At 45.2% G+C, this 22,973-nt stretch overlaps 1 protein-coding gene across 4 annotated transcripts in view; it reads left to right on the top strand.

Annotated features, from left to right (window-relative positions):
- The window catches only part of Clec16a (C-type lectin domain containing 16A), a 195,537-nt gene that overhangs the window by 20,296 nt on the left and 152,268 nt on the right, over positions 1–22,973 (top strand). For all 4 annotated transcript variants that reach the window (XM_051181415.1, XM_051181417.1, XM_051181418.1 and 1 more), the window contains exons 4-9: positions 991–1,139; positions 3,645–3,750; positions 5,402–5,525; positions 7,344–7,518; positions 8,832–8,885; positions 12,134–12,247. In XM_051181415.1, coding sequence (XP_051037372.1) covers positions 991–1,139; positions 3,645–3,750; positions 5,402–5,525; positions 7,344–7,518; positions 8,832–8,885; positions 12,134–12,247 — 722 coding nt within the window. The remainder of the gene's footprint in view (positions 1–990; positions 1,140–3,644; positions 3,751–5,401; positions 5,526–7,343; positions 7,519–8,831; positions 8,886–12,133; positions 12,248–22,973) is intronic.

Below are 22,973 nucleotides of genomic sequence, written 5' to 3' on the forward strand. Positions count from 1 at the left end.
CTTGAGGGGAGATGCTGACAGGGCAGGGATATGAACCAGCTCAAGTGTACCTTGTCTTACCTGTATGGGTCCTACAAAGCATACATCTGTATAATATCCCTCAATCCAGACACCTGAGGTTCACATGCTTCTGTGTAAATGCATATGCACACATATAGCAAGCTTCCATAGCACTTGTGAACATGACTCATTTTACAATGTGTGAAGATTTTTGGACCCCGCCCTACCCTCCTGGTCTCTCCTGGAGCTGCTCCTGAGAGCTGTCTCAGTAACTGTCACTATCAAGGACATGAGGTCAATCTCACACCATGCTGCTCACTAAGGTTGGTTTGGCTGATCTTCCTGGCTAGGTGAGTGGTGATAGCAGTGATGCCTTTACCACCTTGGGTGTAACCCTTCATAATGTATATGCTCTGTTGACAAGACCAGCCTTTCCAACAGAGGTGGGCGTCTTAGTCAAGGTGCCCCCCTTAGAACCACCAAATGACAGTTGGGGAATTAGGATCTGAGGTGGTTAATCTGGCCCTGAACATTTGGGATTGCAGTGACCTTTATGATATTGTCACTAGATAGACAGATTGAAGACATGTGCAGCCCTTCCTGGCATCCAGGTATGGCATTGTCTTTTGATGGCCATATAGGGCAGCTCCTTATTAAAATGAGGCACCTTTTACCCTCATTTGCAGGTGGCTTGTGACAGCGACCCCATGCTTGCTCTTCCTGCCCTCGACTCCACACTGGACTTTGCTAGTAGTGAATAGAAAACACACATAGGTTTGTCTCTTTTGGTTCACAGAGGAGGCTACAGGCTTCTCCCTGGTAGGACTGTGTGCTTGCTGGTGGCCTGCCTAGTTCCTGATTTCTTTGATGGGTAGAGATTAAGCTGCCCATTGTGCTCAGGTTGAGTTCCTGTGCTTATTACCCAACAGCCTTTGCTGGCATGTCCCTCTAATACAGCTCATCTGTTTGACTCCGTGTTTTCTCTCCTAGATTATTTGCTGTCTAATAACTATGTAAATTCGATCATTGTCCATAAATTTGACTTTTCTGATGAGGAGATCATGGCATATTACATCTCGTTCCTGAAAACACTTTCGTTAAAGCTCAACAACCACACTGTCCATTTCTTTTACAATGAGGTGAGTGGTGAGCAGCAGGTGTGTGGTGTCAAGCTAATCCCAGCATGCTAGCCTTTGCTTTTCATGGTCAGGAGTTTGTCTACAAAGCACTTTCCATAGCACAGGCTTTGGCACACTTGAAAATAACTTTTTGTTTTTAAATGTATATGTGTGTTTAGGATGTACACATGTGTACAATATTCTGGGTGCATGGAGGCCAGTTGAGGACTCTGAAAATCCTCCTCTGTCATTCTCTGCCTTGTCCCTTTAGATCCCTTCCTGAGCCTAGAGCTTGTGTTTCTCAGGTAGGCTGGCACAGCGAGCTCCACCGATGCCTCTTTCTCTGCCTGTCTCAGGCACGTGTGAGACCATGTCAGGTTGTTATGTGGGTGCTGGGGTTGGAATTCTGGTCCTCTTAACTGCTGAGCCCCACATACTTTTTTTTTTTTAATTGAACAAATTATCTTTCTGTTTTCAATGTAAAATTCAATTTATTTGGCAGGGAGGGGAAATATCCAGATGTTATCCTGTTGAAAATAACAGAAACTCCATTTAGAGATGACTATTTTTTACTCTGTGCTGTATGACCTAAAGAACTTCCAGGCTTCTCTGAGCACCCTCCTTTGAGAAATGAGGTGACACTATATAGCTGGAATGCATTCTGGAGATGGTATCTTCAGAGTTGTGTGAAGTGATACATTCGCTGTCCTTGGAGGTCTGTCTCAGATTCCTTGGGAGAGCTATTAACAACTTAGATAATTTCATTGTGTCTGCATTAATACTTAAAAGTCCTGACACAAACTGTGCTGGGCCTGTCCATACCTGCTCACTGTCCCAAGGGCCCAGGCTTTCCCAACCTCCTACTCAGTAACTACAACATATATCTATTCATACTCGGTCCCATTTAGCCACAGGGTGGCTACTACAGCTCCTGACATCACAGAGTCACATGCTACTGTCAGAATTTCTAATATTGCTTCCTTTCCTGTATCCCTTTTGTGAATGCCTTCTCAGAAAGTCTTCCCCAGACTTCTCCCTATAGCTCGCTGTTCAGAATTGCATCATATTCTTGTTAGTGTGTCTGGACTTTAGGATTGACTTAGTAGGACTGTTTTACAGTGTTCTAAGAAGCTAATGTCCTGAAGTCTGGATGGGCTTGGAGAAGCTACTTTACTGTTGGGGTGGTTAACTGATGCTGGCTGTGCATGGGAGACCACAACTCCTTTTTAGGGTCTTCCCAGGTCTATCCAAATGTCCTTATAGTCAGCTTGCTTAGAGTGAGTAGCCCAACAGACTACAACAAACTGCTGCTTTCTGCGACCAGCCTCACAAGTCACACACTTACTTCTGTCACATTCTGGTCACACAGGCATGATCTACCTCTCTGTGGGTGGGTACAGCATGACTGTGACATAGGTGGTGAACATGTTTGGGAGCCACGTTGGAGGCTGTCATATAGTCACATGTTGTTTGTGTGTCAGGTATCTCCTGAGTGGTTGTCACATATGCCCAAAGCCTGTTTTGAAGTCAGATCACAATCCCAAGCTTTTTTTCTGAGTTGGGCACCCTCATTGCTATGGCAACAGTCTGAACCTTGATTTCATGGTTCAATAGTCTCTCAGGAGGAAATGTTATCCAAGAGCCATAAAACATGTATGCACTTGAGAAAACAAGAGTCCCATCTCTGGCACACAGTAGGTGTTTAGAAATGTGTCCAGGAAACAGCTTTCACCCAAAGGCTGTCCAAGTGGAAGAGAACCCAGAGCAGAGGGAGGGTCAGGGCGTGCGCGTGTGCGTGCGTGCGTGCGTGCGTGCGTGCGTGCGTGCGTGCGTGCGTGTGTGTGTGTGTGCGTGTGTGTGTGTGTGTGTGTGTGTGTGTGTGTGTGAGAGAGAGAGAGAGAGACTTCAGTCTGAGCCACCATGGGTCCCTTAACTATGTAGAAACATTGGCCAATTGGCCACAGGAGGGCAGCAAAGTACACTGCCAGGCTGCTTCTGCTGCTTCTGCTTTGTCTTCTCAGGCTAAGGCAGTGGATATCTTTTTTTTTTTTTTTTAAACAATTTCATTAGTTCTCTTCATTCCATTTTATCAGCAAGAGACTCCTGAGAAACTCTGCCTCCCTGATAATGGAGAGAGGTATAGCAGCCAGAAGTTGCTGAACTTAGTCCAACTTAGTATTTACTCAAGCAGGGTCTGACGTCACTATACTGTCTTCTGTGCTCTGTAGGTATCAAGTGCTAGGCTGAGCACTGGACCAGAAATGATGTCATTTCATCCTAGAATCTAGAGAGTGGGTTTTATAGATGAAGAAATGAGCTTGGAAATGCCTCTTCACACAGCTAAAGGTGATAGGACAGATCAGGAAACTATGTGACACTCTGTAGACTCTTCTCTCCCCTGGCTTCCCATCATGGTGACATCATTTTTTTTCTTTTTTTCTTTTATCACTGTCTGGGAGATTTCAGAAAGATTTGGGATCTGCCTGTCCTGTGGATTTGTAACTTTTGGGTCCATTTCTGTTTTAGCACACCAATGACTTTGCCCTGTACACAGAAGCCATCAAGTTCTTCAATCATCCTGAGAGCATGGTTCGTATTGCTGTGAGAACCATCACTTTGAATGTCTACAAAGGTAAGTTTCCTCATGCATTCATTCAGGCCTCAATTACTGGGCCCAAGTGTTGGTTCCCATGCACCTGAGCACAGTTCCTGAGTCATTGGAGAGATTGCCTAGTATGAACCATGGCTGCTTGCAGGCACATCACTATTCCTTATGGACATTTTTGTATTGCATGTTCTAGTATTTCCCCCTGTTACTGCCACACAGGATATCCTGAGATGTCTGTGTGGGATTTGGAGTTGGCCATGGGATAGTTGGATGAAGCAAAACTGTCTTGAGAATTTTTTGCTTTCAATTTTTGTGTTTTGGCTTATAAAATATACTGTATTATGCTGCTTTATATTTCATCTTTAAATATGCACGAGAGCATTTCATATCACAAGCAGCAGGGACAGTATTATATTCCCAGCCAGTTGCTAAGCAGGGAGCCTTTCCAGGAGCCCTGTCTGTGCTGTCATACAGACTGGCTGTAGGTTTTTGGAGCTTGAACTGCCCCTCTAAGACAATACCTAAAGCCTGGTTAATTTCCTTGTAGCAACCACAGTGAAGCTGGGCCTCTATTTCTTGGCCATCAAGGGCTTTGATTTGTGTTACTTGAGATGCCCCGTTGGGGGCCAGGAGAGGCTCCCAGCCCTGGGATTACTTTAAGAGCCTTTCTCAGAGCCTAATTGGGTCCAGCCAGAAGTCAAAAACTGAGGGTCTACAGACCCACACCAGCCCTTAGACACATTTTAGATGGCTCAGATGGACTTGAAACAAACAAATAAACAAACAAACATCCAGGCCTGCATAGAGAGGCCTTGTGGCAACAAGAACAACTATATATATGTATGTGTATACATATATACATATATATATATACATATATATTACACATATAGTACATATTTAAAAATTTGGAGCTTTTGCACAGTGTGCATTTCTGACTTGAGGATATATGTTGGCCGTTCTGGGCTCACACTCCCATGAGAAAGTGTTCAAAGGCTGAGAAGCAACTGCTCCTTTCTAGGCTGGTCTGACTCCCCAGTTTGCACTCCCAGCCTTCCAACTTCAGTTACTGTGTAGCCGTTGACCTGGCAGACTTCTGAGTTTGCTAGCTTGATGCACAGTCTGTTTCACTGCTCTGTGCATTGTTTTCTCTTGCTCTTCTAACTGTCTTTTGGTTTAGATGCCTCCTGCCTAGGCTCTGTCCCTTTGGGCTGCTGTCTCACCTTCCCAGTTCCTAACCCTGTTAACTGTTGTCTGTTTTTGCCTTTCCTCCAATGCTGATTCCTGTTCCTTATTCCAGTGTCATGTAAGTTATTAACCTCTGGTTTTCCTCTTTCTGAATTTGCCTTACAAGTAAACACAGAGGCTTACTTGCTTTGAGAGTGTGGCATTCTCAGTGTAGTCAGGCTTTGCCCACTGCTATCTGTAGCCTCTCCAGTGCCACCTGCAATTATAGTAATAACAATTGAGTGTGTTAATTGAGAGAATAGCAGCAGCTCTGCTTTGTTTGATGAATAAGATCAATGTTTCCAAGTGTTTCCAGGAAAGACAGAGAATCTCAGATGGTAGCAAGGCTTTTTCATGGTGGTTTGGGTTTGTTTGGGTGTTTTGTTTTGTGAAACTGTCCTGAGTTATTTTGGTAGCTCACTGTTTCTTTCTCTGTGAATCTTCTCAGTGGATAACCAGGCTATGCTGCACTACATCAGAGACAAAACTGCTGTCCCATACTTCTCCAATTTGGTCTGGTTCATTGGGAGTCACGTGATTGAACTTGACAACTGTGTGCAGACAGATGAGGAGTAAGTAATGCTCCAGTGCTCTCATCGGAGACCAGGGTGATGAAGGGATAATTCTGTTTCCACCCAGGCAAAGTGGAGAGGAGAGCAGCACAGGCCCCTCCATAAGCTGAGTGGGTACTTCAGACTACAAAGGGTTCTGCTCACCTGTTGAGGATATGCCTCTAGATGGGTGCTGACTGGGGGCAATACCTCCCTAGCTGGGCTGTGAGGCTGCTGATGAGATGAGGACATATGGATCACCATAAGGTAGAGGGCAGGTGGCTCACTTATTAAAGCACTTGCCTCAGACTTGAGGACCCTAGTTCTATCCCCAGAAACCACATGGAATGCTTAGTACATTGGAAGCTTTCTGGCCAGCTAACTTACAGTGAGTTCTAGACCAGTGAGATACCCTGTCTTACACAAAAAGTATCAGCACCTGAGGTTTTCTGCTCATTTCCAAGCTTGCACATACAGGTGTATCTACATACAAACACATGCACATATACTCTACCCTGTCTTGGCTACATAGTGGGTTCAAGGCCACTGTGTGGACAACTTAGTAAGACACTGTCTCAAAATAAAGTAAAAAGAGGGCTAGGGATGTAACTCAGTGGTAGAACATGTACCTAACACACACAAGGCCCCAGGCTTAGTCCCCAGTATCATATATACAGTTCCTTCTCTGGGTTGGAGAACTGCTGGATCAGATCTGCCCGATGCCGTTAAACCCACCTATGTATATTACTTCAGTAAAGTTCTAAAAGAAACATCAAAAGTGAGGTATGTTAAAAGCCAGTTTTTGATGGCATCTTAAGGGTTGTATGTGGGTGTTCTGGGTCTCTGGTAGGGTGGTTCATAGATTCTTACTATATTTTGGCTTTGCCATGTGGATTTCCTACTGGTATCTAGTGAAGGTGTTTATAGTATGGAGCAACTGCCCTGAACTGTGTGGAAGCAAACTGAGCCTGCTGTAACTCACCTGCCTGATACATGTTACTTCTAGAAGAATATTAAGCAAGTTTTAGGTTGACTGGGAGTGGGAGAGAAAAACATGCAAACCAAGCTGTCAGGTGGTAAGTCCCAAATGTCAATAGTGGGAGTTCATTAGTGGTGTCCCCTCTGGAATCTTTTCTTTCCTGTGGCTTTTATCTTCCAAGTCTCCTGTCTTCTGAAATTGACATCTGTAGCTTAGGTATTAGTAATGTCAATATAAACACAATGCCCCTACTTCCCAGCTGATTGCTCTTTGCCCACGGCTGCTTTGACTCTGTCTCTTTGACTGCACCCTGAAAACGTGGGCAGCATGGTTGCTTGCTACAGGATCACAGAAGCCTCCAGCACCAACTTGAGGAGTGTGTATCTTTGCCTGCCATGTGGCCATAGGTGCAGAGTAAGGTCTACTCTCTCTACACTTCTTTCCTTCTGGAGTACCTGGCTTGGTGGGCTTTCTGGCTCTCTTAGTACTGTTTATCTGTAGTGCTGGGGAATCTTACCATTTTGGCCAGGGAGTACTCTTGTGCAATGGCTTCCTACAAGGGCTTCACTGTTTTTCTTTGCTTAGCTTACCCACACTTGTTTGGAGCTGCAGTTGTGGGGTGTCTGTGCCAAGGCCACCCAGGGGAAAGAGCCCCAGGATTTCTAAAATGTTTTTCAGTGGTCCTGTATATTATTCTTTTGTCCATCTTCCCACCAGGGACGGTATCTATATAGCTTACCTGATTACCTGATTGACTACCCATTGGCCGTGTGAGTGAATGTATCTCCACATATGTCTTCCATTTAAGCTGGAGGCCTCAAACCTTGGTGTCTGGGTTGAGAGGAACATTTCTCTCATAGGCACCGGAATCGGGGGAAACTGAGTGACCTGGTGGCTGAGCACCTGGACCACCTGCACTATCTCAATGACATCCTAATCATCAACTGTGAATTTCTCAATGATGTGCTCACAGACCACCTGCTCAATAGGCTCTTCCTGCCTCTCTATGTGTATTCACTGGAGAACCCAGACAAGGTGAGTCTTCAGCTGGCCCATTGTCTCCAGCAGGTATCTTCTGGGAGGGAAAGTGGAACAGCCTTTGTGGGGAGGGAGTAGCAAAGCTTCACACCCTAGGGAAAGGCCTTGCAGAGCCCACTGGTCCTCCCTTCTTGATGAGAAAGTGATCAAGAAATGTAAGGTCCCTGGTATCAGAGGGAAGCAAGAGATCCTAGAATCAGCCTGTGTGCTCCTGTTCACCCTTTCCTTAGGTGCTGCCATCTGCCTAGCTTTCTCTGGTACTCATTGGAGCTTATTCTCAGACAACCATCAGGCAGCGCTAGAACCTTCCTGAGAAATGCATAGGAAGTGCTGGAGCATGCTCAGGGAAAGGTCCCCTGAATTCTCCATGGGGGGGGGTGGGTAGGGGATGGGGTCAGGAATACGGGGTAGAAGATAGCGACTTCTTAGGATACCATCTGCCCTCAGGGGTTCTGGTTCAGTGGACTTAGGTTAGGGCAAGGAATCTGCATGTGTAACCTAGGTGATGCCATGAGGGACTGGTTGCAGGATCCCCAAGAGAAAAGCTGCTTCAGGGAGGAAAACCTCAGTTTCCCTTCAGAGTTAATGTTGAACGTAGATGTATCCAACAGAGGCCTTATAAGGAGCAGAACCACCAGCTGTCTCCCTGTAAAGACTTTATTAGATGTGTCCCAAAGGCATGGTACCTTCCTTTTGGACCTAGAAATGGGATTCCTCCAGTCAATAAGTAATAAAGCAAAAGGAAGTCACAACTCTGACTTTCACTGGAATGGCTCTTCGAGAGTATCAGTGAGACCTGGGATTGGAGTCATTTCTACCCCTTTCCTTGGACAAGGCATAAAACCAGAGTCCTAAAGATTCCGCCTCCCAGGACTGGACTGACATGGGCATCATGAAGCTGAGAGCAAACAAGAAGCTAGTTTTGTTATTGTATATTTGTTTTGTTTTTGAGGCCAGAGGGTCCCAAGTCCTACCTTCCCCATGTTGTGAAGTCCCCTTCCTGAAATAGGCCTGGGGCATGTCCTTGGGGCCCTCAGTGCCCATCTAGGGAATGAGCATTCTATAATTTTTGGAAATAAGTTCCTGTATTGAGAGCCACGCCAGGGATGTGGTGCAGGATTCTTGGGGGAAAGGCTAGCCTCTGTGGGAACCAGGCTCAAGCTGTACTTGTCTACCCCAGAATTGGCTTTTTATTAGCACAGTTGGAAAGGGGTTGCATTTCTTGTTTCAACTGAGGACTTGTGGTCTTCTATGTTTATTGTCTGCCTTTTGTGACCTGAGCCACCTCTTTTTCTTCTGTCCTTCACTAGGGAGGAGAACGCCCAAAAATCAGCCTGCCAGTGTCTCTCTATCTTCTCTCCCAGGTATGTTTGTCCTGTCTCCAGTGTCTCCTACACATTTGGGGTTCTGTGGTGTGTCCAGGGTACTTGTCTAACTCTGTGGTCCCTGTCTTGAAATAAAGTCCTAACACAGAGAAAGAGTGTTCTGCTTTCCACACACTGAGTAGGACTCAACCTCATAGTAGAAGATGGAAAGTAAAGGGAAATGATGTCTGGCATCCATGCTGTCAATTTCTAGATGAGGCTTCCCAAACAACTGGTTCTGGTTCTGGATCACTTTCTGAAGGGATCTCAGAGCAGCCATCGCCTAGGATTTGAGTTCCAACAAGTTTGCCTGTCTCCCTCCTTAAGCAACTGTTCTTTCATGTCTTATAATTATGTAATATTTACAAGAAGGGGAAAAACTCCATGGTGACCCAGTTACATAACTTCAGAACTATTTTTATTACTAGCAGTCCAGATCCGTGGGCCACTTTACCCGGCTGTCAAGTAGCCAGATGTTTACTTAGAGCTCTGTTTCCATGTCTGCCATGGTAGCTGGGTTGATTCCCTTTTGTGAGATTTCCTTTTACTTGGACCCCCCCTACTGTTTCAAGTTTAAGATGATGCTGGCGCCTGCTAGCCTGAGAAGAGATCCAGCTACCATCTTCCCACAGTGGGGAGACTGATTAGATACAGACAGAGCCTGACCACTGCTTATGCCCTAGAGCCTTGTTCTGGAGGCTTTATTTGCTCAGAGGCCTGAGGCCTGCTCTGTTTCAGTCCTCTGTGTGCCACCAAGCTCAGCACAGGATAGCTTCTCCTGGCAGACCTCTGTGCTGACTCATTGTAAGCCTGCCAGCATCTCCTGCTGGGAATTCTGGGAATCTGGCAAGGCCCACAACAGGTCAGTAGCTCAGGTACAGGAGTCCAACCAAAAACCTCATTCTCACGACTCATCAGCCATTGGAGCATCACACAGGCAGGTTTTCCTCTGAGGAGTGTGGTCACCAACTCCTGTGGCTGCTCCTTGAGCTTCTTCTCTAAGAACCATCTTTTATTGTCTTAGAGAAGGACTGGTAGCTAAGGACACTCATTGTTTCTTTCAGTATCTCTGAAAACACACCTTTAATTCATTGTTCCTTAGATTTTATAGCCCTTAAAAAAAAAAAGATCTCTTTCTAAACTCAAAATCCTGGGCTGGTGAAATGGCTGAGCAAGTAAAGTACTTTGGGGACAAGTCTGATGACCCAAATTGATATCGGGAACCTATGTGGTAGAATAAGAGAACCTACTCTGTCCATCTATTCTCATGTCCATATACCACATGCCATGGTGCTCACATGGCCATACACATAAAATTAAATAAATGTGAAACAAAAATTAAGCTCAAAGTCCTGATCATTAATTGGGTGTGATGGCTCATGTCTTTAATTCCAGCACTGAAGGTGCAGGCATCTTGTGAATTTATAGCCAGCCAGTCTACATTGTGAATTCCAGGCCAGTTAGTACTACATAGTGAGACCCTGTCTTAGAAAGGAAAGAAGGAAGGAAGGAAGGAAGGAAGGAAGGAAGGAAGGGAGAGAGAGAGGTCTTTACCCCTTCTTCCTTCCTCCCCTATACTATCATTTAGCTTAATTATGATGTGACCTAAATGTGTGAAAACAAAGTCCAGTTTAAATGCTGTGTCCTTAAAGCATCTATGTCCCTGTAAAATTGATGCATTCTTACAAATACTGTCAGCATAGCTACCTTGAAACTCACATCCGTGGCAGTAATTTAGTACAACAAGTGATGCTTCTTATCATAAGAACACTGTGCAGATAGCCTGGCCTGGGCACACATCCACATCACTCCTGTGGGGGTCCCTCCCACCATGCTCCTGGTTCACAGCCAGGAGAATGACCACTACATGCAGCTGCCCACAAGGATCTGTCCACCTACAGGGATCCATCTTTCTGCAGAGATTTGTCCACAGGAAAGGGTTAGAACACAAACAGAGATCTGTGTACAGGCAAAGAACTGCCCACAGAGACCCATCCACAGGCAGGACTCCATCCATAGTCAAAAATCTATCCATAGACAGGGATCTGTCCATAGATAGATATCTATCTGTTAGGACCTGTACACCTGCCAGGGATCCATTTGTATGGGGGACATATCACACACTATACTACATCTATTGCCTTACATTTTTAAAATTTATTATTAGTGTATATGTGCATGAAGTAGGTGTTAGCGTATGTGCCATGGTATGCATGTGAAGGCCAGAGGACAACTTTGTACAGTCAGTTCACTCCTACTGTAACCCAGCTTGCTGAGCCATCTCACTGGCCTACTTCTACATTTTAAAACTAGGTAGTGAATATAAGTGAAGGTTTCTCGTCCTGCTCACCAAATAACCACTCTAAGGCTTAATATTACTTACAATTGCTTGACCAATGGCCCAGGCATATTACTGAGTAGCTCTCACATTAAATTAATCCATTTTTTACTAATCCGTGTATCACCATGTGGCCATGGCCCACAGGCAATGCCCTGACATCTTACCCCTTAGGCAGTTACATGGCTACTCTGTGACTCTGCCTTTGTTCTCTCTGTATCTCTGTTTGGATTTCCTGCCTGGCTCTATTCTGCTTGGCCGTTGGCCAAAACAGCTTTATTCATCAACCAATAAAAGCAACACATTCACAGCATACAGGACATCCCACATCAAGTGGATATGTCTAGGCCAAACTGACAGGTCAGTTTTGAACACCTAAAACTGATCCCTAAAGCTGTTCTTCTATGCATGAGGCAGCAAGGTGGGTGACAACCAGAGCTTTCTACTTTACATCCTAGCCTGACTCGACCTTCCTCTGCCTCCTGTGGCATCCACCTACAACACTCCTGTGACCCAGCATGCTGAAACCCATACCAGGGCTTGGGAAAATTCCAGTGTTGGACTCTCAACATCACTGCCCCTTTACTAATTCTTGACTGCTCTTATGCTAGAACTTGGCACTAGCATACCACAGACAGGAAGGAGCACACTGGTCAGGCCAGCGGCTCCTTTCCCACAATGCTCCACTTGAGCAGTGATGGTGTTGATGCACTCCCAAGAAAGAATAGCTGGCCAAAACAGGCAATGGTGGGGATGGGTGGTGGTGGTGGTGGTGGTGGTGGTGGTAGAAGCCCTCTGAAGTTGAAGGGCTTGATGGGACCCATCCTCAGCCTCAGTATTTTGGGTCAGGAAGGAGTCGAGTGGAGGACTGAACTCCACAATACATATCCCGTCTTCCCCCTCTCACCAGGTCTTCCTCATTATACATCACGCCCCACTGGTGAACTCTCTGGCTGAAGTCATTCTGAATGGTGATCTATCTGAGACATACACAAAGCCTGCGCAGGATGTTCCCAGAAGTTCTGTAAGTCACTCTGGGCTGTGTCTACATTTTGATAAGAAGCAGTACTTGTTTTGTTGAATCATATTTCTCTGAAGTAAGAAAACATTATTGTTGTACCTAAGAGATGATGTGTAAGGTGGTCTGAGATACAGGGAATCTAGTCAGAATCTTCAGATGTGTACCTGGGGAAATCTTGAGTGGATTTGATCAGAATGGATTGTATAACTCATGGCCCTTAGATATTATGTGTACAAGGCACTCTTTCTGGGACAGAATGGGAGTTGAGAGAATAACCTATCTAAGTCAGACACATATATCCACAGAGTTGGGTAGTCACCATCTGTGAATGATGCAGGCCCAGTGTGAGAACAGTAGGGTATGCCAATACAGCAATTTGGACAGCTTTTCCTTGTGCACAGCTGCTGTCCCACCCAGCCTTAAGTCATTCTGGGGAGTGTGGATGCCATGTTCTCAAGTCATCTTGTTTCCAGAGAAGTGGAAGTTCTTGACTTCTTGGTAATTACTAAACTCTGTGAACTAAGCATGTCTACCGTTTTAGGTTTTGTGGAGCTTAGTGTTATGCTTTGTGCACTAAGGAAGGGAAACACCTGGGGTCAGGACTAACTTCCTGAACTTTTTCTTGTTTGTCCCAGTGCTTTGATGTCATCCTTCCTACTACTCTGCTCAGATGTCCTGAGCCCCATGCTACCTGGGGAGTATGTCAACTTGTTCTTTCCTGCCCAACCCACCTGTGTCCTTACCACATCTACTGCTGGAAAGGGCCTTTCACATGCCTCCTCAGAGGTCTCATCCTGTTGAATTCCTTGTTGCTGCTATCATGTCTGCAGTTGTGTAGGCTGTGACATGAGTTCCTGCAGGCATCTGAGAGAAGCAGAAAGCATCTTTCATGAGGTCTTATCTCCACTATTGGCACTCCAGCAGGAGCCCACATGAATATGTGGAGCATAGTAGAACCTGTGTTATCCCCCTGCATGTATGAGTACGATGTGATCCTATAGATGGAAGGCTTTTATGTGTACACATGTGTGTGCACGTGCCTGTGGAGGCCAGAAGAGGGCATTGGATCCTATGGAACTGGAGTTACAGGTGTTGCAAGCCACCTACCACAGTTGTTGGGACCTGAATACTGGTTCTCTGCAAAAGCATCAAGTGGTCTTAATAGCTGAGCCATCTTTCCAGACCCTTCTATAACTTTTAAAGGAGGTTTTGCTGAATGGATGCAGTAAGGCAGTACCAAGGCAGCACAAGGAGCAGAGGAGCAGAGCCCCAGCCAGGTGTCAGCTTCCTTCTAGCTGATGGCCTTGAGCAAGTTGTTTCATCCCATTTAGGAATCAGGAGAAGTGAGCCAGGTTCCAGTGGCTGTCAGTAAGGACAGAGAAAAAATAGATCCCAAATGCTAGACAAATGTCCAGCAGATTGCAGCCTGATCCTCAGACCCCTTGGTTTATTCTTGAAGTGGTCAAAGGAAAGTCTTATGTGTTACCAGCACTGAAGTTTCATTTATGAGTTTCACTTCTAAGTCCAGAGTCTCAGAGACTAGTGAGTGGTCAGACAGTCTGGCCTCATTATGCACATTTCTACAGGAACTACCTCCGAGGCTGGTCACCAAGAGACATGTTTGCTTTTTAGTGTTTTTTTTTTTTTTTTTTTTTTTTGTCCCCACCTGGCCTGCTGCTAATTGACACTCTGTTTGTATTAATTAATAATCTAATGTCTTAGGTCCTTTTATAATCTTGTGTTTAACAATATTTCTAAGCCCTAGTATAGCTGCCCAGACTCTTTCCAGAAAGTCTTCCCTCAACAGTGCTGAAGTTAGACTAGGGGTTGCAGGAGATGAACCCAGAGTTCTTGTGGTGCTCCCCCCCCCCGCCCGGTTATTTTACTTTATGTTAAGAACAATTAACATGAGTTTCATCTCTTATACTTGTGTGTATGTGTGTGTTGGGGGGTGTGGTCAGAGGTTGATGTCATATGTCTTCCACCATTGTTTTCCATTTGGTTGTTTTCTTTGAGACAAGTCTCTTTCTAAACCTAGAGTTCATTGATTCAGCTAGATTGGTGGGTGGTGGGCTCCCAGGATCTGTCTTTGTCTGCCTCACGGGTTTGGAAGTACAGATACACACCAGGATGCCTGCTTCTAATGTGGTGCTGGGGACTCAAATTTGAATCCTGATGTTTGCATGGCAAGCACTTACTAACTGGGCCATCTTCCAGCCCCTTATCAAGCTTTTAAATGTGTGTGCATTATTGTTGCCAACAGTCCAGTGCCTCACAGATCTCTTGAATTCACTCATCTTGTGGGCCTGTGTGCTCTCTATGTGCTCCAGAGCTATCTGCAAAATGGAAACTTGATTCCTCTTGAATCCTTACCCCATCCCTCTCCCTGCAGACCCTGCCTCACCTCTGCTTCTATGAGCTTGATGATTTTAGATTCTTCACAAAGAAGTGGAATCATGTAGTATTTCTTTTCTTTTCTGTACCCATTTCATTCTGCTACATGTAGAATGGTGTCCTCGAGATTCATCCATTTTGCTATCTATTGCCAAATTTACTTAGATTTTAAAGGCTGAATAATATGTTTATATGCCCATTTCCTTTTTTAATTTTGCATTTCTTACTGGCATATATTGATTATACATAATAGATTTCACTATGACATTTTCATAAGTGCTTATAAAATTTTTTACCGTATTCAACCCCTATTACACTCTCTTGTCCCCATCTCACTCCTGATGATCTGCTTCCTTTTCCTAGTAGCTTCACCTCTGCTTTCATTTCCTTTTTTATTTTCCCTAGTGACCAGGGAGTTTCAGTAGAGCTGTGTACAGAAGCACAGACCCCTTACCAGTGGCCATACCACTGAAGATATTTCTCCCTTTCCTAGAACATTATTGCCAATAAGTCCTCATAGAGGACTGGGACCTTCCGAGCCTGAGCCTTTCCTCCCAGCTACCATTAACTGCCTATACGTCATCAGGGAAGGGTAGGGCCTTGTGAGTCCCCCTGACTCCATGACAGAACATTAGTGGGTCAGGTCTTTCTTATGCAAGTCATCACAACAGTTATGAGCTCATGAGTGCAGTGGATATGTCATGTTTGGGACAGAGTTTTCTCTGTCACCCCACCCCACACTCTAGCTCTTACATTTTTCCTGCCTTCTCTTTGATGCTCCTGAACTTTGAAAGGGATAATATAAATGACCCACTATGACTAAGCATTCAGTAATCATTTATTTATATCCATTTTCTTTATTAATTCATCTGCTAGTGTTCAGATTGCTAGAGGACACTTTTTGTTAGGTAATTGTAGAATTGCATGTAGCTATAAGAAATAATACAGAGAGAGATTGTCCCTGTTTTTATCCCATGGTGATGCCTTCAGAACTGTAGTGTCTGACCACAAGCAGGACATGGCAGACAGGCCTTGGTTTGCAGCTTAAACAAAAGCACAGGGCAGATGGTTCCTGGCACCTCTTAGATGAACCTTCTGTTAGATGGATATCCATGGCATCCTCTTGGGGCAGAGGTCAAGCTTCCACTGTGGGAGACACACCCACTGGTTGTATGAGTGGCTGAACTGAAGGAGCTGGCACATGAGAGACTGGCTTCTCTGTGGGTGTGAGATCAAAGTCCCACCCTCTGATGCTTGCAGTTGGAAATCCTGGAACAGCTGTCAAGATGACCATCCTCTCTGACTTGTTTATCACAGTCCTGTGCGAGTGGCCCTCCTTCCCTGTGAATGAGAACAGTCTCCTATTGTTTCCTGTCTGGCTCGGATGTGGTTGATCAAACTTAGTTTTAAGTTTCTTGGTCTTTTTTACCCTACTTTCTCCTTCCTGTAATTTGTAGATAAGTTACTGGTATTGCTTCATTTTTACCAGCAAACCTCTCAAACCCAAACCAAAATTGGAGAGAAGCAGAGGGGAGACAGAATTATTCTGAAGGGCTATAATTTAGGGTTAAATTTAACACACACCAGCATAGGCATCTGAATATCTAATTGACATTCCTGTGCATCACCATCATATGGCTCCTGCTGAGGACCAGATCTCTCTTGGATTCTGATGAAGAGTATGCAGTTCCTCTCAGAGGATACATGCTGTCTTAGTTACTTTTATGTTGCTGTCAAGAGACAGCATGACCAAGGCAAGTCATAAAAGAGAGCATTTATTTGGAGGCTTGCTTGCAGTTTCACAAGGTTGGTCCATGAACATCATGGCAGGGAGCAAGACAGCAGGCAGGCAGGCAGATATAGCACTGGAGCAGGAACTGAGAGCTTATATTTTATCTACAAGTTGGAGGCAGAGAGAATGAGACTGGGCCTGGTATAGGCTTTGAAACCCAAAATCCACCCTGCAGTGACACACCTTCTCCAATAAGGCCATATCTCATAATCCTTCTTAAATTGTTCCCCAACTGGGAACTAGATATTCAAATATATGAGTATACTGGGACCATTCTCATTCAGACCACCATACACACCATACATGCCCAAGAAGCTAGCCTCTTCCAATGTTTGTAAAGTGAATATGGGTGAAAACTGAAAATGTGCTTCATTAAGACAGAGTGTCACTATATAGTCCATGAGTGCTGGAATTACATGGGTGTGCCACCATGGCCTGCAGAGTACTTTTAAGAAAGAGATCTTTTTCTATATTTTTCAATGGTGCAACTTTTTTAGTCTTTGCATCCCTTTTACATGCACCCCATTACCTCACTGTTTTCCCACTGTTATCCTTGTCAACATAGAGGTCTGTGCTGTCATATGGCTTGCTAGATAGTCAAGGGTACTCAGTGCAGGAGTAAAGTTACATAGGCTCTTGTGGCTTTGTTGTGAAGACTCTCAGAGCAGAGAGTCACTTTTGAGTCCACCCTGTGAGGTTTGGAAGAGCCTCAGAGTGAGATGTTTCTTATGTATGCTACATGCAGAGGTAGCCAAGTGCTCTGAAGCAAAGCAGCAACGGTGCCTTAAGTCCTAGGTGTCGTGGTGTGAGTTAGTCTGCATCTCCAGGGTTCAGTCTCATTGCATGGACAACTAGAGCAACAGCATGGCTTTGTAGTGAGGATTTCTTGCTGTGAGTTCTTAACTCTAGCACCAGTTAGTGCAGGAATGGTAGAAGAGGCTGTCCAATGAACTCACCCCTTATTTGGGGCCTACCTTCATGGGTTGACATGTCGTTGTCCAAACTGAAGCGTGTTCAGCAGGTTCCTGGGGAAGCAGTTTAGAAATAGGCAAAGGCATGAAGAATCAACAGTGACAACAGTAAAAGAGGCTGCCAAGACTAAACACTGCCATTGATGGGAGTGAACTAAGCCCTCAGCATTCCCTCTGAGCTCTCCAACATAACCACCAGGTTTCATCTCTAGATGGCACAAATATTTGACCACTGATGTATGTGCCAGGACTGGCCAGATGGGAGTTCAGAATATGGATTAAGAGATAGAATAGGTTTCCCCCTCCAAAATAGTCATTGATTATCTCCAAGTGTCAGGTAAGCCAGTTGGGATGGTACCCAAATGATTTCCTGGGGGTTCAAGAGTGTATGTGCACTTATATCTTGCTACACTTCTCTTTATGGCTCCTGCTATTCATAGTAGCAGGGCTCTGTGCTCAGCAGAAAACTCCACCAGGATAAGGTGTAGAGGGCCAGCATCTGAAACCACAGGAGCCTGGTTTTTCTGGGTCATGTGCTTGCTGGCTTAGAGTGTCACTGACCATCCTGGGGACCCTTGGGTCTTCAACATGGCCACTCTTGGAGTTTGGTGTCCCTCTGTGTGTACGAGTTTGCCCTCCCAGCTGGATTTGGACCTCCAAGGAACACATGGGTTTTGGGGAGAGGGCTGTGAATACTAAAAGGAACAAACAGACCTCTAGAGTCAAGGGCCTTCACTAACTCAGTTACATACATTTCTCACAAGAGAGTTGGACCTTAGAATGGTCCTTTTTGTGCAGTCACTATGGAATCACAGCTCCTGAACATCCTGTAAGAAGAGGATCTGGGTGCTGAAGGGAAAGCCAGGGCACACCATGTCCCATGTATCAAGAAGGACAGCATTGCCTTATATTTATGGACTCTCCCTAGCAGAAGGTGGGCTGGGTAGCTGACAGGAGTCCTAGTGTACTGAGACTCTAGACAGGAAGCCTCTGCCAAGGCTGAAGGTGACTTAAAATGAAGATTATGGCTCTGCTCCTGGTACAACAGGAGAGCCCTCAGTGGCCAAAGTAGACAGGGATAAGGTAGGGGATCCTACCCAACTTTTCTGTGTTTTCCTTTGATATGACCCAACAGCCTGGGGACAGTCACAAGGTTGGTGAGGCTCTGCAGTTGGAGGTGGTGTCACATTCCCTGCTGAATTGGGACTTTCCCTGATCTGAACTGAACCATTGGCTACTTCTTCTATGTTATACCCCTCAAATAAGAGATCAGGGTTGGGACAGACCCCCAAGCCACTCATCGCTTCTGGTATGTGTATGCTGGACCTTTGCTGGGTTTTATCACCAGAGTGGCCTCTCTGGGTATTTATAGCTTTTAACAAGACTTTGAGTTACTCTAAATGTGAATCAATGTATTTATCCATCTCTTCAGATGGTAACTGTAGATATCTCCCCATGTCAGGGGTCATTTATACACTGCAGATACACAAGTGAGTGAATATAGGATCCTGTCTCAGGAAGAGAGAGAAACAGGTCTATCTATAGCAACCATCAGAGCAAGCAGACAGGCTCCAGGAAAGCAGCAGCCAAGAGGAGATGAGACAAGTCACAATAGGATGTTCACAGCTGGCCCTTCAGTGGTAGGAAGTTGCCTAGACTTGAAGGATAGGAGAGGGGGAACCTTGGCAATACCTGGAGGAAGAACACTTTGGTCAAAATGAATAGCTGGTGTAAAGGCCCCAAGGCATGATGTATCTGCAGCTGGAGGAACAGTGAGTGGTGTGGCAAGGTGTATGAAGTAGAGATGAGGTTGGTGAGGGCATGTGGAGCCTGAAGGCCACTGGAGGGCTCAGACACTGATGCAGAGGGACTTGGGGCCCGGTTCCTCTCTCAGTATGTTCCCGGTGTTTGGCACCGTTCCTGTGATGAAGTAAGTGTATTGAGATAACAGCGCCCAGGAAGTAATCAGGTATCTCACCTATAACAAGCCACAGACATCTTATTGGTCAGTACTAGAGTACTTGAACAGAGAAACCCCCTAGCTCTGGCTTGGGGGACTGGTTGGGGGGGGGAGCTGCTTCCTTTTGGGCACTCTTACAGACCTAGTGGTCATGGTGGCAGAGGGACATGCCTGAGGAGAATGCAGCTCTCCTAGGAAGTGGATTGAACCAGTTGCTAGAGCATTCTGATGCCATGTGATCAGCAGAGCCTAACTGGCTTGAGATTGTTGCTGCTGACCACCTGCTGGGCTCTCAACACCTTTTTTCTGGAATGCCTTCCTTGTAGCCTGCAAACAAATTTTGAAGACTCATTGGTGAAGAGATGTTCTTTATGGTCCAGAGAATGATCTACAGTGCCTTGATTTCAGCTTTAGATGAGAGAATTTATTAAATATATACCAAATGAATTGAAAGAATAGCAAGTAGTAGATAGAGAAGTTGTCAGATAGATAGCAAAACATCATCCAATCAGGGACTTACAGCATCCAGCAGAGACCACTGGAGTAGCCTAAATTGTGAGTGCAAACAAAAGCAACACCAAACTGAGGACTTAAAACATTCAGCAGAAATGGACTAGGGAGGTCTCTTTGAGGTAGCCAGCAGGAGTTCCCCATTGAGAGTTCTGGGTGGAGTAGAGCATCCCCTCAGGCGAGGCTTCCGTAAAAGAAAAATAGCAGCAAGTAGTTATTAACATCATCAAATTGGGTGCATACAATCATCCAGCACAAGTGACTCCAGAAGCTTGCTGAAACAGTCTAGAGTTCCCAATTGAAACCTAGGGACAGAGGGAAGCATTCTCTTAGTGAATGAGCCCCCAGCTTCCCATTCCTTTTGTAGGCATTTTTATATTATAGGATAAACAATAACTGTGGTTTGAAATAATTGGCCTTTTAGCTGTTCTCAAGACACAATATTCTTACTCTTGGGCTGTTTTATTGTCATCCCCCCCCCCCATAGACAGATAAGGGGCCATCTCATCCCAGACAAGGAACCTTGGAGAACACTTGAAATAAGTGTACTGGAGCCTGAGACAGAGAGCCTTTCTTGTTCCCAGAGCTGTTTAAGCTTTCCATAAGCTTAAACAGCACATAACAACTCACCAACATAATGTAGAAGGCAAAGGTCACTCTGAACAGTTGTGTTTGCTGGGACTTTTAATGCAGGCCTGTGGGGCTGGAGAGATAACTCAGGGGTTAAGAACAATGACTGCTCTTCCAGAGGACCCAGGTTCAATTCCCAGCAACCACATGGCAGCTAACAACTGTCTGTAACTCCAAGATCTGACCCCCTCACACAGATATACATGCAGGCAGTATACATAAATAAGAATAAATAAATCATTAAAAAAAAAAAGAAGAAGAAGAAGAGTTCAAGGCCTGCCAGGCTGTAGAGTGAATCTCTGTCTCAAAATAAAAGGCAAAAAGAGGACTGAGGATATAGGCTGATTGATGGTAAGAACTTTACTCACTCAAACTGTTTGAATGGCTGGGTGGTTATGACTTGGGCATGGGTGGCTCATGTATGGGTAGTCTTACTTTGTGCATTCACCGAGTACTTACACAGTATAGACTGCTGCTGTGCTGGCCACAGGGAACCCAGAATGAGGAAGAGTCCCCATCCTCACCCTTTGGGATGAAGGACAGACAGCAGTTGAGCATACATCTGTAGATATAAGACCTTAGTGCTTCTGAAGGCTGACCTATTGTGTAGCATAGCAAGTGCTATGTGAAGGAGTGGAGGTCTGCTGGGCACTGATACTCAGGGTTCTGGATTCGATCTTCCTGTTACAGTATGAGGTGACCCAAGGCAAGTGTGCAAAGTACCCACAATAGTATGGAGCTCTCCCAAGTACTCACTATAGCATTAGGGGAAGAGGCACTCCCTAGAAAGAGTGACAGAAGGTGTGGCTGCCTCTTGTGCTCAGCATCCCTCAAAGGAGAAGCTGATGTGATGGCCCTTGGTGAGGCCCACAGAAGGCATAGTTGTAAGCACTAGCCAGGACTTGGCACTTACCATGGAGGTGGACATGAACACATGGTTCCCTACTGGCTTTGAATTCTAGGACCTGTCAGTCCCAGCACAAAGTGAAGGTTGTGCAGGTCAGTCAGCAGCTCAGCAAGTGCATTACCCATTGGGCCTTCTCACTAGCCTGGACCTCAATCTTTACCATCTACATCAGTGATTCGCAATCTGTTTGTCATGACCCTTGAGGGAGGGTATCAAACAACCCATTTACAGGGGTTGCACATCACATATCCTGCATATAAGGTATGTATATTATGATTCACAACAGTAGCAAAATTACAGTTGTGAAATAGCAGCAGGAATAATTTTATGGTTGTGGTCAACACAACATGATGAACTGTATTGAACAGCCTTAGGAAGGTCAAGAACTACTGATCTACATGGATTCCCACTCCAACAATGGTCTGACCAGAGTTACATCACTTTTACTCATCTATGAACCTTTTAACATTATTTTTATGTAAGCTTGTGTTTTTCCTGCATGTATATTTGTGTGAGGGTGTCAGATCCCCAGGAACAGAAGTTATAGACAGTAATGAGCTGCCATGTGGGTGCTGAGAATTGAACCCAGGTCCTCTGGAAGAGCAGACAGTGCTCTTCACTCCTGAGCCATCTCTCCAGTCCCCAAATGGCTGTGTTTTTAAAGGCCCCTCAGCCCCCAATACTTGGATATCAAGAAAAGAAGATTCCCTTGGAAAGTTCTTGAATTCATTATTTTTTCTTCTTAAAGACAAGTCCAGTTGGTCTCTCACTATATATATATAGACCAAGCAAGGCTCTAACTAACTCATAGAGATCTGTCTACCTTCACCCTCTGAATGTTGAGTTCAAAGGCATGGACCATTATACCATCTGCATTCATCCTTTTAAAACTTTTGTTTTGCTCTTTGAGAATTTCATACAGTGATTTTGATCATAGTGAGCTGCACTCCTTCCCTTGCTTTCATTCTTTCAGTTGATTTTCCTCTTTGTTTTTTCTTTTGAGACTGGAAAGGGAAGGGTGGCTGTTGTGCAGCATGCACACTGTTTGTTATTCTCTGATGGAAACTCTCTCTGCCTTCCTTTGTCCCCCCATATTCCAGCCAAGAGCACTGGCTCTGTCACTGAACTGCAAGCCCAAATCTGCAGGAACTTTCTATCTTTCCATGGTTTCATTGCATCCTAGAAGGCCAGAATTGCTCTGCATGTGTTTAAGTAGAAGCGATGAGGCAGTTGTTCTGGCCTTCAGACCGTCCTGGCAGCCCCAGGCTCTTTATTTTACTTTCTTTTATCCTACCGGTTGTTCTGAACATTAGAACCCCTTAGAGTTCAGGGAATACTCGCACAGCCACCCGTGTGAATTCTTGTCCTTCACTTGTAGCATATAGGTGTTTGTTTTGTGTTTTAGCTTCAATTTCTGAGTCTGATAGCCCTCTCTGTGTGTGCAGCATGCTCTAAAACTCTAAAACTCACTGCAAGCAGAGAGTGGTGGGTGGAGGCAAGCCACCATCTTGGGATCATCTCCAAGAGAGTACAGCTGTGGGCTGTACGTGATCACATAGCATCTT

Source organism: Phodopus roborovskii, unplaced genomic scaffold (genome assembly GCF_943737965.1).
Source record: "Phodopus roborovskii unplaced genomic scaffold, PHOROB, whole genome shotgun sequence".
Lineage (NCBI taxonomy): Eukaryota > Metazoa > Chordata > Mammalia > Rodentia > Cricetidae > Phodopus > Phodopus roborovskii.